Source organism: Monodon monoceros, unplaced genomic scaffold, assembly GCF_005190385.1.
Source record: "Monodon monoceros isolate NGI ecotype Baffin Bay Population unplaced genomic scaffold, NGI_Narwhal_1 Super_Scaffold_1, whole genome shotgun sequence".
NCBI classification, from domain to species: domain Eukaryota; kingdom Metazoa; phylum Chordata; class Mammalia; order Artiodactyla; family Monodontidae; genus Monodon; species Monodon monoceros.
The window spans coordinates 71,260,457-71,277,580 of NW_021703765.1; the positions used below are offsets into that span (position 1 = coordinate 71,260,457).

Sequence of the window (17,124 nt, forward strand, 5' to 3'; positions counted from 1 at the left end):
CAGAATGACTTAAATTTTCCCTGCCTGTTTGGTTAAGACACAGGGGAACATCTTAAATCTGTGATAATTTCCAAGTTACATAATTTTAAGAGGCTTTCCTCTTATACAGAACACAAGGAGAAAAGAAATCCAGCTGGAAATCATTTCACCATTTTTGCTGTAAATTTTTTAATGTGTTTGTGATATGATAGTATTAATTTCCTTGCTAGATGTGGATGATTAATTTTTTCATCTATATTAGGAATTAAATATTATTAACTGGGGATAATGAGTTGATCTACTCTCATGCTTATATCTGAGATCTTGTAGTACTATTCCATTCTCTTTTGAATTATATAAGGCATTTCTCCATTTTTGTGTGGTACTTATAGCCATAACCCTTATTTTGAAGGTTTTATATTGTAGATACTTGACTTAATATAAAATTATTTTTATGCAAGATAAAAGATGTAGAGTCTTTAGTTCATCTTATGATGCAAAGGAGAATAACTGGGCAAGGAATGTGGTTAAATAGGGCTTTTTTCCTTTTAAATTTATACTGCTAAATACACCAGGAGATCAACATCAAAATCAAATCCAAGGACTTCCATAGACATTACAGTTCAATTTTAGTTACGAAAGCAAAGAAGTCTTTAAAAAGCTCTTATACAGTCCATTTTTATTTTCTTGATGAAATGGTAACTAGATACCTGGTTAATCAGAGTTTAGTTTTATTCCAGACTTTGTTTTTATGTTGGGAGGAACTGAACTTTGATCTTAGTCACTTGTGAGTCTCCGTAGTGAAACTGAACTCCTTTCATTTAACACTTAGTACGTTTGTGCATTAGGAAAACTTATTAGAGGAATATTATGTATATATGCAGACACAAAGTGGCTAAACTCATCTGTTATGAACAAAAGTTAATGAGGGAGAATTTGTGCATCCACATACAAGTTTTCTTGAATTAAAGGAGAAAAACCAGACCCTGACAAAGGAGGGCTGGACTGAAAAACAGTACCCTCAATACTACAGAAATGAGGAAAAGAGGTAATGGGCAACAGAGAGCTTTGTCCTGCTCTGAGATCCCGAAGAATCCCCATCCCCTCCCCCCTGACCTCCTGCCAGAATGTTGGGTTTCAAAGAATGCGCAGATTAACGGATATCAGGAGTAGTGTGGCCCTGGGCTAAGGATAAGGATAATTTACCTGAGTAACAGTCCTGGCTGAATCATTACAGGCCTTCTACTTGATATATCTCTGTGTAAGCGTAAAGGGAACTTAGCCAAGGAGCATTAAAACCATTGCTGTTGGAAGGAAGTCATATAGTAAGGAAACCACTGAAGGCCGAGAGAAAAGCAAGAACAGAAACACAGCCCCAAGGTCTGTAAGACTCAGAGTTGGGCAGTACCCACCCATAAGGGAGCCAGCATAGATCTGAAGTGAATACCTGTGACGGAGGGTCTGCGTGTCAGGGAAAGCTGCTGCTGCTGGACATAGGCCCTGCATCATCAACTGATTTAACATGGCAGCGTCTGTGACACACTCTGCCTCTATACTGCCTTCTCTACGGAAAAACCAAGTGGCCTTGAAGGAGGGTAAGATAAAGTTTCAGACTTGGGCTCAGCAGAAGAGGGATCTGAGGCTGGGGCCAGTGCCAGGATCTTCATGTTTCAGTTTGAGGATTGTGTTGCTGTTGGTGATTTCTCTGCCAAGCTTGTACTGTGACCTGGGATCAGTATATTACTCTTCCTATGAAACAGTCACCCCCAAGAGTCTGACAGTGGAAGGAAGGGAAGACCAAGTGGAAAAGCTCTCCTATGTGCTATTTATGCAGGGCCAGAAACAGCTGATTCACCTGAAGGTGAAGAGAGACTATTTTGTGAATAACTTTCCAGTCTTCAGCTACCACAATGGCATCCTGGGGCAAGAAATGCCTTTCATCTCACATGACTGTCATTATGAAGGCTACATAGAAGGAGTCCCAGGTTCTTTTGTTTCTGTCAACACCTGTTCAGGCCTCAGAGGCGTCCTGATTAAGGAGGCAAAATCCTATGGCATTGAGCCCATTCACTCTTCAAAACGGTTTGAACATGTGTTGTACACCATGGCCCGTGAAGCTCTAGTCTCCTGTAGTGTCACTTCCAATGACAGCCAAGTGGCATTCACCAGCCAGCAACAAGAGAGCAGCAAGCCTCGCAGTCAGCAGGTGCCATCCTACTTGTGGTCACATACCAAATACGTGGAGATGTTTGTCGTGGTCGACAACCAGCGGTTCCAAATGTGGGGCAGTGACGTCAATGAGACAGTCCAGAGAGTAATGGACATCATTGCTCTGGCCAACAGCTTCACTAGGGGAATAAACACAGAGGTGGTGCTGGCTGGAATGGAGATTTGGACCGAGGGGGACCTCATACAGGTCCCAGTGGACCTGCAAGTTGCACTCAGGAATTTCAATAGCTGGAGACAAGAGAGGCTCTTCCATCGTGTGAAGCATGATGTTGCCCACATGATCGTTGGACACCATCCTAAAGAGGATACAGGGCAGGCATTTCTCAGTGGTGCCTGTTCAAGTGATTTTGCAGCAGCTGTTGAATCCTTCCACCATGAGGATGTCCTCCTGTTTGCAGCACTCATGGTCCATGAGCTTGGGCACAACTTGGGTATTCCGCATGACCATTCGGCCTGCGTTTGTAAAGATAAACCCTTTGGCCTCATGCGTGAAAATATCACTAAAGAAAGTGGCTTCAGCAACTGCAGCTCTGACTTCTTCTACCAGTTCCTCTGGGAACACAAAGGGGCCTGTCTATTTAACAAGCCTGGGCCCAAAGGCCGCGTACGGAGGGATTCCCGCTGTGGAAATGGTGTTGTAGAAGAGGACGAGCAGTGTGACTGTGGTTCTGACTGTGACAATCACCCATGCTGTGACCAAACATGTAGGCTGAAGGAGAATGCAGAGTGTGGTGATGGACTCTGCTGTGTTAAATGCCAACCGAAATATAAGGGATTCATGTGCCGTCCTGCTTTGGGGGAGTGTGACCTCCCAGAGTATTGTGATGGTTCCTCTGGAGAATGCCCCATAGACAGCTATAAGATAGATGGTACAACGTGTGATAGAATTCACTATTGCGCTGGAGGTCGCTGTAAGAACCCTGATAATCAGTGCATGGATATATATGGGTTCTCTGCAAGGTCTGCCCCAGAAAACTGTTACATTTCAATGAACAGAAGAGGGGACCGGTTTGGAAACTGTGGTATTACCAACTCACCTAGGTTAAGATATTTGAAGTGTGTAGATGATAATATATTTTGTGGGAAACTTATATGTACAAATGTTAGACAGGTACCACAAATCAAACCAAATCATACACTGATCCAGGTCGCTCATGAAGATGACTGGTGCTGGAGCATGGATGCCTATAACACTACTGATATCCCTGATGATGGAGATGTACACACTGGCACTCTTTGTGCTCCAAACAAAGTCTGTGTAAATTACTCTTGTACTGATTATGCTGTGCTCAAGTATGACTGCAAACCAGCAGAAATGTGTAATGGTAAAGGAGTTTGCAACAATTTTAGGCACTGCCATTGTGAGGCTGGCTATGCTCCCCCTGACTGCAGAGGTCCAGGAGATGGTGGTAGTGTAGACAGTGGTCCACCTGGCAAACCAACTGAAATTCAAAGTGTAGGTGTAGGTGGCGGTTCTTTTCATCGTAGCATTGAGTTTAGAAATGTTGGCAAGCTAATTTTCATACTCCCTTCATTTCTTTTAATATTGTTGTTAGTTTTAATACTTTACATTACCCTCAGGGCTGTAAATGAGTCAGTAGAGACCCTAGGGCATACCTTGGAGGAAAGTTCAGAGGAAACCACTAGTGAGGGATTCTTAACGGAGTTTCTACCAGTGGGGATACAAGAGGAGGAGTCAGAAGACAAGGACCAAGAAGAGGAGGCCCCCTTGCCGCCGCTGGAGGCTCCCCCACCGCTGGAGGCAATGCTGCTGCCGCCGGAGGCCCCACCACCAGGAGAGCCAGCACCATAAGAGGTAGCAGGTGAAGGAAAAGGATAACCAAAGGCAGAAGTGTATTGGAAGAATCCAAAAATATCGAATATCTCAAGCACTGAGTGGGAAAGAGGGGCTCAGAGAAGCAAAGGTGAAGTGAGAACTGATGGTTTCTGTAGCTCTGAACAGGATATATAGTCTACAGAAACATACTAACATGGGAACAGAGACGCCCCTGCTTTCAGTATTCATTTTAGTAATTTGGTTATATGTTCATATATGAACTCATAAAATATTCTATATTTTTGCTTTTTTCCCATTTCATGAAACAATTTTATTTAAGCTCTTCTCATGAATCATACCTATCAATATCATCTTTCATTTGGGCCAATTTCTGATCTGAAATTACTTTTCAGGGCCTACCATCTTCCATTTACATTGTTTGATACACAGTATTATCTCTACCTATGACTATCACAGGGTCATTAATCCCACTCATAACACATTATCTTAAAAATGTTATCTGTTGAGTAATCTAATTTGCCCCAAAAGTTGCTATTCACGAATAAAAGGTAATTTAAAATAAATAAAAAGCTATTTTAAGATGAAGCATCGCTTCAGACTCCATACAGCCTAGTCCTTGAGGCTTCTTTATTTTGGGGATCTCTTGGAAGGGGCTACATCTGATCCAGGGTTGTCCGATCACCCTGGGTCTGGGTGCATGGGGGAAAGGGAGCAACTTAGGCAAGAGACAACCTTGTCTAGTGTGGAGTTCAATTGAAAGTATTAATTGTTCCTTCTTTTCTGTTTTTCGACTTCACTTATTATATTTCTCATTTTCTTTTTAAGTTAACATTGTTGACTGACAGTCCAAAGGAACAGAGCTTTGGAGGGTAGTCAATTGTCTGTAAAGAGAGCACAAAGCACATACAATATAACATTATGCATTCTGTGCAAGACACTGTGCTACTTTACATTTGTTGTCTTAATTTAATCCTCCCATCCACCCTATGAGACCTCCATCTTGTACATGAAGAAACAGAGACCAAAGACTTTTGCTCTAGAGTTGATAAGGGGTGGAACCTGCAAACGGCCCCAGGTATGACTGAATCTACATTCGCCACTGCCTCGTGAGCCTGTTCCTTTAGTAAAAAAAAGTGAGCAGGAAGACAACTGACATGTCCTTAATTGCCCAGGTGATTAGTGATGTTGAGCACCTTTTCATGGACCTGTTGGCCATCTTTATGTCTTCTTTGGAAAAATGTCTATTCAGATTCTCTGTCCATTTTTAAATTGGACGTTTTTCTTTTTGATATTGAGTTGTATAAGTTCTTTTTATATTTGGATATTAACCCCATATCAGATATATGATTTGCAAATATTTTTTCCCATTCGATAGGTTGACTTCATTTTGTTGATGATTTCCTTTGCTGTGCAGAAAGAAGCCTTTTAGTTTGATGTAGTTCCACTTGTTTTTTCTTTCCTTTTTAAATATTTATTTATTTGGCTGCTCCGTGTCTTAGTTGCAGCATGCAGGATGTTCATTGCCACGTGAGGGATCTTCCTTGAGGCATGCAGGATCTTTAGTTGGAGCACGCAGGCTTTTAGTTGCGGCATGTAGGATCTAGTTCCCTGACCAGGGATCGAACCCAGGCCCCCTGCATTAGGAGCATGGAGTCTTAACCACTGGATCACCAGGGAAGTCCCTAGTTCCACTTGTTTTTGCATTTGTTGCCTTGGCTTTTGGTGTCAAATCCAAAAAGCCATTGTCAAGGCCAGTGTCAAGGAGCTTACTGCCTATGTTTTTTTCCTAGGAGTTTTATGGTTTCAGATCTTACTTTCACATCTTTAACCCATTTTGAGTTAATTTTTGTATATGGTATAAGATAGTGATGCACTTTCATTTTATGCATGTGGTTGTTCAGTTTTCCCCTTTATTGAAGAGACTGTTCTTTCCTCATTGTATATTCTTGGCTTCTTTGTTGTAAATTAATTGACTATATATGTATGAGTTTATTTCTGAGCTTTCTATTCTGTTCCATTGATCTATGTGTCTGTTTTTATGCCAATACCATAGTGTTTTGATTACTATAGCTTTGTAATATAGTTTGAAATCAGGAAGCATTATGCTTCCAGCTTTGTTCTTTTTTATCAAGACTGCTTTGGCTATCTGGGGTCTTTCATAGTTCCAAACAAATTTTAGGATTATTTGTTCTATTTATGTGGTAAATGTCATTGGAATTTTGATAGTGATTGCACTGAGTCTACAGATTGCTTTGGGTATTATGGAAATTTTTTTTTTTTGCGGTACGTGGGCCTCTCACCGTTGTGGCCTCTCCTGCTGTGGAGCACAGGCTCCAGACACGCAGGCCCAGCGGCCATAGCTCACGGGCCCAGCCGCTCCGCAGCATGTGGGATCCTCACAGACCAGGGCATGACCCCGTGTCCCCTGCATCGGCAGGCGGACTCTCAACCACTGCGCCACCAGGGAAGCCCTATTATGGACATTTTAACAATAATAATTCTTCCAACTCATAAACACAGAATATTTTTCTATTATTTGCATCTTCTTCAATTTCCTTCATCAATGTCTTATAGTTTTCAGTGTATAGATCATTCACCTCCTTGGTTAAGTTCATTCCAAGTATTTTATTCTTTTTGATGCAATTATAAATGGGGTTGTTTTCTTAATTTCTCCTATGATAGTTTGTTATTAGTGTATAGAAACACAACTAATTTTTGTATATTGATTTTGCATCCTACAACTTTACTGAATTCATTTATTAGTTCTAACAGTATTTTGGTTGAGTCTTTAGGGCTTTTTATATATAACATGTCATCTGCAAGTAGTGACAGTTTTACTTCTTCCTTTTTTTTTTTTTTTTTTTTCGGTACGCGGGCCTCTCACTGCTGTGGCCCCTCCTGTTGCGGAGCACAGGCTCCGGACGCGCAGGCTCAGCGGCCATGGCTCACAGGCCCAGCCGCCCCGCAGCATGAGGGATCCCCCCCAGACCGGGGCACGAACCCGCATCCCCCACATCAGCAAGCAGACTCCCAACCACTGTGCCACCAGGGAAGCCCACTTCTTCCTTTTTGATTTGGATGCTTTTATTCCTTTTTCTTGCCTAACTGCTCTGCCTATGACTTTTAATACTATGTTGAATAAAAGTGGTGAAAGTGGGCATCCTTGTGTTGTTACTGATCTTAGAGGAAAAGCTTTCAGCTTTTTCACCACTGAGCATAATGTTAGCAATGGGCTCAAATTTCATTCTTGAGTAGAATTCATCATTTGGGGTGGGTGTGGACCAAAATCTCACTTAAGTAGTCTCTTAAAAAAAACAAAACAAAAAACAAAGGCAATCTTTCTCCACCAATGAAAATGCTGAACAACTTTAAAATAATTTTTCACCTGCTTCTATACATAAAGCTGTCAAAATATTTAAGCTCCATTATTACACAACCTAAATGTACAACGTTAGATGAATGGATAAAGAAGATGTGGTACATATATACAATGGAATATTACTCAGCTGTAAAAAGGAACGAAATTGGGTCATTTGCAGAGATGTGGATGGACCTAGAGTCTGTCATACAGAGTGAAGTAAGGCAGAAAGAGAAAAATATTGTAAATTAACGCATATATGTGGAATCTCGAAAAATGGTACAGATGAACCTATCTGTAGGTCAGGAATAGAGTTGCAGACGTAGAGAATGGACATGTGGACACAGGGGGGTAAGGCGAGGGTGGGACGAATTAGGAAATTAGGTTTTACATAAATACACTACCATGTGTAAAATAGATAGCTAGTGGGAACCTGCTGTATAGCACAGGGAGCTCAGCTTGGTGAGCTGTGACGACCTAGATGGGTGGGATGGCAGAGTGGGAGGGAGGTGCAAGAGGGAAGGGATATAGGTATATATATAGCTGATTCACTTCACTGTACAGCAGAAACTAACACAACATTGTAAAGCAATTTTACTCCAATTAAAAAAAAAAGGCTATCTTCCTCCAGCAACGAAAATGATGAACAACTTTAAAATAATTTTTCACCTGCTTCTATACATAAAGCTGTCAAAATATTTAAGCTCCATTATCACACTCCATAATATATGTCATGGCTCCAGGTGATTACTCTAGAATGAGGAGATGAATCTTTCGTAACCCTCCCCCCAGAAATATGCACACTCCACCACCTTATGCTCTGTTATGGAAAATCCTTCTAATTCCAGATGCTGATTGGTGGGGGGAGCTAAATACTTTGACTATGACCTTACCTATGAGATAGATTTTGTGTCTTTGAAACCTGTAGCATAATGAACTATAATTACAGACATTTCAAATTCTCAGTAGTTTTTGCTTAATCAGAGTCAAAGGCAAAATCTGCATTTACTTGTGGGAGAACCTTTCAGTGAAATTTTAAGATAAAACTCAAGGCCTATTCCTCACTAGAGTGGTTGAGACATGATTTATACAGCTCGACTAAACTTAAAGATGACCTGTCTTCAGTGTAGGCAAAATTACATCCTTATGGAGCTCATTGTAATGTTGATCACTGAGAAGGAAGGATTTTGTTGAGAGAAAAGTTGGAAGTTGGGGACCCAGGGTTTGTTTAAGAGGGTCCAGGTAAAGGACCGAGGCACAAGAGGCTGGAAGGTACTGCCCTCTGGAAGACTGCTGCCTCTTGAGTTTTGATGCATTGATGTCACACATCCATTATCTCCTGTTTTCTGAATTGTAATCCCTGTTATTTTCAGAAAGCCCAGACCCAAATACTTTTTAAAAATGGGATCCTATCCTACATGCTCCATTTATTTTGGACTCCCTCCCTTTAAGAAGATGCTATCTTAATTTATTTCATGATCATCTCCTCTTTTTACCCCCTTCACTGGCTGCAGCTCTCCTCACTTTGTTCTTGAAAATCACTGCTAACTTAGTGTACAACTTTCCGTATCCTTTTCCATAGTCATGTAAGTATACACACATACATATATATATATATATATATAGTGTGTTTTAGGGGTAATCTTTTAAAACTGAGCTCACATTATTTATATTCCTTTGAATCTTGCTTTTCTCTGCATAGTGGCAAGCTCAGCAAGTCATCCTATATTTCTAAATCATTTCTTTTCATGACTGCATAGTATTCCATGGTATTTTGTTAAGTATCTTCTACAGTTAATTCAGCCATTTTCAATAGTTGGCCATGAATTTTGCTTCCATGGTTTTGTTTTTAGCCTCTACAAATAATACTGCCAACAAAATACTTCTAAATACACAAATCTGAATATAGTACATCTAGGATTTTCTTCTGGGCCCTATTCTCCAAATATGCTATCTTCCTGTTATTTCTTTCTCTTCCCCACCACTCCTCTTGGCAGAATTCTACTCTCAGGATGACTGACAGACATGTTCAGGAAACTAAGACCAGGTGAGAAGCACCTCCCAGTATCATGCTTCAAGCAATCCTGTTACCTTGAGTTAACTCAAGCTTTGGCTGCTTGTGTTGTGCTGGTTCTGAGAGGCAGTAATTCCACAGCTAGAATTCATTATTGTTAGCAGGGGATAAGGCCGAGGTGATTTATGGGAGCCTGCCCCTCTCCTTTAAGGCCTTGCAGCGGTAGTTTCAGAGGACATCTCTCTATGAAAAAAAAATTAACAAAGTTTCCCACACCTCATTAAGGGTTTAGGAATAGTACTTTGGGCTTTGGGGCCTTCTGCTCCTTCAATGCACTCACTAAGATGGAATCTAAACTTCTAATCCAGGCATACCACTTCCTATACCACTGGCCAACTCTAGGGCTATTTTGAGAGGTTGGCTAAATCATTTGGGTTTTGAAGTCATAGTGATTTAGCTTTGAATCTCTACTCATCTTTCTTAGCAGTGAGTTTGGATAACTTAATTTTACCCTATGAACATCAGTTTCTTTCAACCATAAAACTGGATAAATCATAAATACCCTGCAGTGTTATCGTGTGGATTACTAATATGTAAAACTTTTAGACTTCTGCTCAGAACAAAATAAAGTCAATAAATATTTGTCCAGGTTACTATTGTTTTCCTTTGTTGCATATCATATTAACAAATTAAGCCTTTATAGGGTATTTCCTGCCCATCCTACATCCTCTTAATCTCCACAAGTTATAACAAGTTATAAATCCCAGAAATTTCTAACTAGGGTCTACCCTGAAATGAGGACTCAGTTTATGCTTTCCAAAAATTCCACTTACATTTAACTAGATCAAACTGTCTTCTTTTTTGTAATACTTATCTTTTTAAATGAATATTTATGGGAAAAAAACCTGTCAGGAAGTTATAGAAGAAGAGGGAACTGGTAGAGTGGGCAGAAGGATCTTCAGAGAAGGAAAGTAAGGAGCTGAGTTAGCCTCAGCGTATGTGGTTTTGCCTAGAGTTTAGTGGTCAACAAGTATTGACTAATAAGTCTCTTATCGGGACCCAGCTCCACGGTTGAGCTATTCACATTCATACCTGACCATCCATTAGATGTCCCAAACTGGTACTTTCTCATGTCTTTTCTTTTTTTTTTCAATTGAAGTATAGTTTATGTACAATGCTATATGTTACAGGTAGACAGTATAGTGATTCACAATTTTTAAAGGTTATACTCCATTTACAGTTATTATAAAATATTGGCTATATTCCTTGTGTTGTACAATATTGTCTTTTCTTATTAATAACACAAATGTCTTTGAGGTTAATAGAAATAGCTCAATTGTATATATGAGGCTCAGAAAGGAGAACTGTTTGGCAATGTCACATAGTTAATTAGTAGCAGAGTCAGGACTGGAATTTTAGGTCATTTGATTTCATCGTCAGTTTTCTTTTTGGTATTAGTGATGTGCTACAGCAAGTTAATATCGCTGGTGAGAGCTCACTGTAGCATATCTTACCAATTCTGTGTTCAGTGACATCATACTGGTAGCTTGAAATTGGCCATGGTGGTGGGAGTATTTACAGCACAGAAATAGGTAAATCATACAAATTTGAGTACCAATTGTCAAACACTTACGAGCATATCACCACAATTATTTCTGGTAATACAAAGAAATTATAAACCATGTTCCCTGAATCCAAGGAATTTATAATCTACCTGTCTTTGTAGACAAAACAATATTATATGAACCCAACTGGTTGTGATATGTATAGGACTAACTGTAAGTTCATTAATAGAATAATGTAAGTTCATAACACCAAATAACGGTCAATTGATCAAATGTAGGTGATAAATCCATGGACCTTGACTTACCCTAGAATTATGAATCAGGATTAAAATTGAGGGACTTCCCTGGCGGTGCAGTGATTAAGAATCTGCCTGCCAATGCAGGGGACACGGGTTCAATCCCTGGTCTGGGAAGATCCCACATGCTGCGGAGCAACTAAGCTAGTGCGGCACAACTACTGAGCCTGCGCTCTAGAGCCCACAAGACACAACTACTGAGTCTGTGCCCCTAGAGCCTGTGCTCTGCAACAAGAGAAGCCACCGCAAAGAGAAGCCCATGCACCGCAACGAAGAGTAGCCCCCGCTCGCTGCAACTAGAGAAAGCCCACGTGCAGCACCGAAGACCCAACACAGACAAAAATAAAATAAATTAAAAAATAATTTAAAAAAGATTAAAATTGAGAAACTAATGGTCAATACCTTTACTGTGAATTGCTATTAAATATGAAATCTGACCTCAACACATTTGTTCACTTTTTCATAGATTCATTCTTTCATTCAAGTTTTCACATTCAAGAAACATTTATATGCCAGGAACTGCACTAGATGCTGAAGATAAAAACACAGATTCTGGATGTGGAAAAACTGGAACTTCTACATATCATTGGTGGGAATTTAAAAATGGTGCAACCATGTTGGAACAAAGTTTGGCAGTTCCACAAAATGCTAAACATAGAGTTACCATATGACCTAGCAGCTCCACTCCTATAAACATATATATCCAAAAAATATGAAAACATACACCCATACAAAAATTTGTACACAAACGTTCAGAGCATCACTATTCATCCCCAAAGTGGAAACTATGTAAATGTCTATCAACTGAAGAATGGATAAATAAAATGTTGTATAGCTATACAACAGACCATTATTCAGCAATAAAAAGGAAAGTAGTATTGATACATGCTACAGTATGGATGAATCTTGAAAACATTATGCTAAGTGAAAAAAGCTAGTCACATAAGGTCACATATTATATCATTCTATCTATGTTAAATGTCCAGAATAGGCAAATCCACAGAGACAGAAAGCTGGGGTGGAAGAAGCTGAGGGGGAAAGTGAGGAGGGACTGCTAACCAGAACAAGTTTCTTTTTGGAGTGATAAAAATGTTCTAAAATTAAATTGTAGTGATAGTTGCACAATATTTATTCTAAAAACTTTTGAATTGTGAGCTTTGAAAGGGTGAATTTTGTAGTAGCTTAATTATACATCAGTAAAGCTATTTTTAAAAGTAAAAAAATTAGGGAATTCCCTGGTGGTCCAGTGGTTAGTACTCCACACTTCCACTGCAATGGGCACGTGTTCGATCCCTGGTTGGGGAGCTAAGATCCCGCAAGCTGCGTGGTGTGTACCAAAAAAAAAAAAATTATAAAAGTAAAAATATTAAATATAAGGCTAAAGTTCCCTTTTATCAGTAGTCCTAATCACTTCCTAATCCTCCTCATTGGGAACCATTATTATCAGTTTGGTGTGTTTGTTTCTAGACCTTCTTTTAAGGTAGAAAGAAAATATATAGTATTGTTTCATGTATGTAAGTATAACATAAATAGTACCATGCTTTTTTTTTAACTCATTATGTCTTGAAGGTGGGTCCATTTATACATAAGCTCCTCAAAGAAAGTGCTCTGGTGGGATCTTGGGCATTATAAATGCTTACTGTATTTGATGTAATTCAAATAAATAGCATCAAGATATTTGGGGAAAGGCATTGTCATTTCTGCAAAGGATTTCATGCCTGGCTAATTCCCTGGACCTCCATGGTGGGTTAAATATTCCTGATGATATAGTAAGAACTTTGCTACAATCTTCTTCAATTAAAAAAAACCTTTGCTCCAGCAAAGGGTTGAGAGTACAAGCCCTGGGACTTTGTATGGAGGAGCCATACTGGAGGTAAAATAAGAAACAGGAGAGGGTCACGTCTGGAAAGCCAAGTGCAAAAGTGTTTCAAGGAGTGATCAACAGTATTTATGTAGGTTATTAACCAAAAAGCTTAACTAAATGGGATTCTAAAAATTAATATGAACATACTTTAAACAACTTGAATATTCGTCTATTGGACTATTGTTTGATGTGGTAGGTAAGAACCTTTATTTCTGTTTGGTTCATTAATGGAAGTAAAATGTAAATAGAGAATGATTCGTGATCTTTTTTAAAAGAACCTCTCTGCCATTTACAGTTGTCGTGTTCACATCTAATGCTATAATATATATTTTCAAGTAGCTTTTCCAAATCATTTGACTCAGTGCAAAAACGTTTTCTCTTTACAGTCACATCTTAACACTTTATGTAATATTTAATTGGGTACTATAGTCATAGGTACCATAGTCATAAGTATAACTTGCACAAATAGGTTTGGAAATAAACATAACTTGGTACTTGGTGGAAGCAGATACGTAAGGAAAGTAGATATTAAAGTATAGCCTACTAATGCTAAATGTCCAGTGAGTTGTGACTGTCACTTTGTTTTAGAGAAAGAATGGAGAACATCAGTTAATGAAATGAGTAGGTAAGTGAAGGGTAAGAGAACTTCCAGTACATACCAAAATATTAACGTTAAATGACTATGTTGGGCATTATAGGATACTTTAAAACAATTACAGTCATCACCCCAAACTTGTAAGGTCAATTAGGCTGCAGTTTAAAAATGTGTCCTGAAAAGACAGACTCTTCAGCAAGTGCTGTTGGGAAAGCTGGACAGTGCATGTAAATCAATGAAGTTAGAACATACCCAAAAATAGACTCAAAATGGCTTAAAGATGTAAATATCAGACATGACACCATAAAACTCCTAGAAGAGAACATAGACAAAACATTCTCTGACATAAATCATAGCAATATTTTCTTAGGCCAGTCTCCCAAAGCAACAGAAATAAAAGCAAAAATAAACAAATGGAACCTAATCAAACTTAAAAGCTTTTGCACAACAAAGGACACGATCAACAAAACGAAAAGACAACCTACGGACTGGGAGAAAATATTAGCAAACGATGCAACTGACAAGGGCTTAATTTCTAAAACACATAAACAGCTCATACAATTCAATAACAAAAAACCAAACAACCCAATCAAAAAATGGGCAGAAAAGCTAAATAGACATTTCTCCAAAGAAGACATACAGATGGCCAACAGGCACATGAAAAGATGCTCAACATCGCTAATTATTAGAGTAATGCAAATCAAAACTACAATGAGGTACCACCTCACAGCGGTCAGAATGGCCATCATTAAAAATTCTACAAATAATAAATACCAGAGAGGGTGTGGAGAAAAGGGAACCCTCCTACACTGTTGGTGGGAATGTACATTGGTGCAGCCACTATGGAAAACAGTATGGTGATTCCTTAAAAAACTAAAAATAGAGTTGCCATATGATCAGCAATCCCACTCCCAGGCATATATCTGGACAAAACTCTAATTCAAAAATATACATGCACCTGAATGTTCACAGCAACAATAGCCAAGACATGGAAGCAACCTAAATGTCCAGCAACATGAACATGAATGGATGTTCATGAATGGATAAAGAAGATGTGGTATAGATATACAATGGAATACTACACTCAGTCAAAAAAGAATAAAATAATGCCATTGGCAGCAACATGGGTGGGCCTAGAGGTTATCATACTAAGTGAAGTAAGCCAGAAAGAGAAAAACAAATACCACAGGATATCACTTATATGCGGAATCTAAAATACGATACAAAATGAACTTACTTATGAAACAGAAATGGACTGACACACATAGAAAACAAACTTATGGTAACAAAAGGGGAAAGTGGGTAGGAGAGGGATTAGGAGTTTGGATTAGCAGATATAAACCACTATATACAAAATAGATAAACACAAGGTCCTAATGTATAGCACAGTAAACTACATTCAATATCCTGTAATAAACCATAATGGAAATGAATAAGGTGTATATATGTATATAGGTATATATATGTATAACTGAAGAATAGGTATATATATGTATAACTGAAGAACAGGTGTATATATATGTATAACTGAATCACTCTGCTGTACACCAGAAACTAACACATTGTAAATAAAGTATACTTCAATAAAAATAAATAAATAAGCAAATAAATAAATAAAACTGGGAAAAAATTAATGGGAAAGGGGAAATCCTAGGAAAGTTCTCAGTCAAAAGGGAATATGTGAAGGAAGTTGATAACAATATCCTGTGCCTGTGTAGCACTTTTTATTTTACAAAGCATTTTTACAAATATTATTGAATCATCAGAAAAGCTCATATAGATATTATTTCCACTTTACAAACGAAGAAGCTGATGCCCAAAGAGAGTAAATGACAAAAATAAAAAAATTTGCAAATAAACAAACTGAGTCTTGAATTCGGGTTTCTATGTTAAAAAAAAAAAACAAAAAAAACCTTGTAGTAAGGCTCCATATCACAGTCCATGAAAAAAATTGATTTACCATAGGATGTAGCATTCAATTTCTTAAAGGCTACAAAACAAATTTAAATATAAGGAAGAGAGATTTTCAGAAGGTGGCAGCAGCAGTGCAATTTTTAAAAATCTCCTCAAATCACCCCATAAAAACAGACAAAGCACTATGATGGTAAAAAATCAAACCCTACAAACAACAACAAAAGGTGATAAGTCATCTTACAAACCCCAAGGTATGGTGTATAAGGACAAACTACCAATAACTCCAAGACCCAAGTGGTAAATAGTAACTGTCATGGAGAAAGCAGAGAGAAGTAATGGGATGCCTACTGGACCTGAGAACAGGAAAAAACCAAATATCCAACAGATACTCGCTGGAAAGCATAGTGAGCCAATTTGAAAAAAAGCACCTGAAACTGAAGTTTCTGACACTTCAATTTTGGGGAAAATGCAAGGGGTCGATTGTAAAGGGTGAAGGGGCCAGAGAAGTCTGAGGCCTACAACTTTAAAAATTAAAGGACAAAGTCTTCTAGGACAAAGTCTTATGCTGGGGAGAATCTGCTGTTAGTAGAATTCAAATTGTCCAGGACGAAAAGGCAAAGGAAAGAGATTTTAACTGGAAACACTTTCATTGTTTCACTAATTAATATGTTATTTGGCATTACATTTTGGTAAATGGTCTTTACCATGTTTATGTAGTATCTTTGTTTTCCCATTAAAGTTTTAAAATAGGAATAGCCAGTGAATTTTAACAACTTTATGGCATGCATTCATATGTTTATATTTATTTCTCCTTTAACTTTTTTGTGTGATGAATTATGATGATACACTTCTTAATGCTAAACTCATGCTTATGTTTCTGGCATAAATTCTTTTTGAGCATGGTGTTTTCCTTTAATATACCACAAGGTTCTATTTCTAACATATCTTTTAAAATTATTTTAATCTACATTCAGAAAAAGTGAAATTTATTTTGGAGTTTTAAAAATGCCATCTTTATTAAGTTAGGGAATTAAGATTATATTACCTCCAGGCTTCCCTGGTGGCGCAGTGGTTAAGAATCCGCCTGCCAATGCAGGGGACACGGGTTTGAGCCCTGGTCCGGGAAGATCCCACATGTCGCAGAGCAACTAAGCCTGTGAGCCACAACTACTGAACCTGCGCTCTAGAGCGCACAAGCCACAACTACTGAAGCCTGCGTGCCTAGAGCCCATGCTCCACAACAAGAGAAGCCACCACAATAAGAAGCCCGCACACCGCAATGAAGAGTAGCCCCCGCTCGCCACAACTAGAGAAAGCCCACGTGCAGCAACGAAGACCCAACACAGCCAAAAATAAATAAATAAATACCTTTTAAAAAATTATATTACCTCCATAAAGAATTTTTCATATTTTCCTTTGGATTTTAAAATTTAGTGATGATAGAGTTGCACAAATAGTTTTGTATAATTTAAAATCCTCTGTACCCATATTATACATTTCTAACTTATTCAC

General features: G+C 38.6%; 2 protein-coding genes across 4 annotated transcripts in view; one reads left to right on the top strand and one right to left on the bottom strand.

Annotated features, from left to right (window-relative positions):
* Positions 1 to 17,124, bottom strand: part of TMEM116 (transmembrane protein 116) — a 126,244-nt gene that overhangs the window by 14,346 nt on the left and 94,774 nt on the right. Inside the window, exon 11 of one of the 3 annotated variants that reach the window (XM_029220441.1) lies at positions 4,209 to 4,887. The exons of the other annotated variants lie outside the window; for them this stretch is intronic. Coding sequence (XP_029076274.1) covers positions 4,816 to 4,887 — 72 coding nt within the window. The 3' untranslated portion in view covers positions 4,209 to 4,815. Of the gene's footprint in view, positions 1 to 4,208; positions 4,888 to 17,124 lie in introns of those variants that run through there. 3 annotated transcript variants of the gene reach the window in all.
* On the top strand, positions 1,122 to 4,112 carry LOC114894082 (disintegrin and metalloproteinase domain-containing protein 1a-like). The gene has a single exon (XM_029220353.1). The coding sequence runs from the start codon at positions 1,502 to 1,504 to the stop codon at positions 4,019 to 4,021; it is 2,520 nt and encodes an 839-aa protein (XP_029076186.1). The 5' UTR covers positions 1,122 to 1,501; the 3' UTR covers positions 4,022 to 4,112.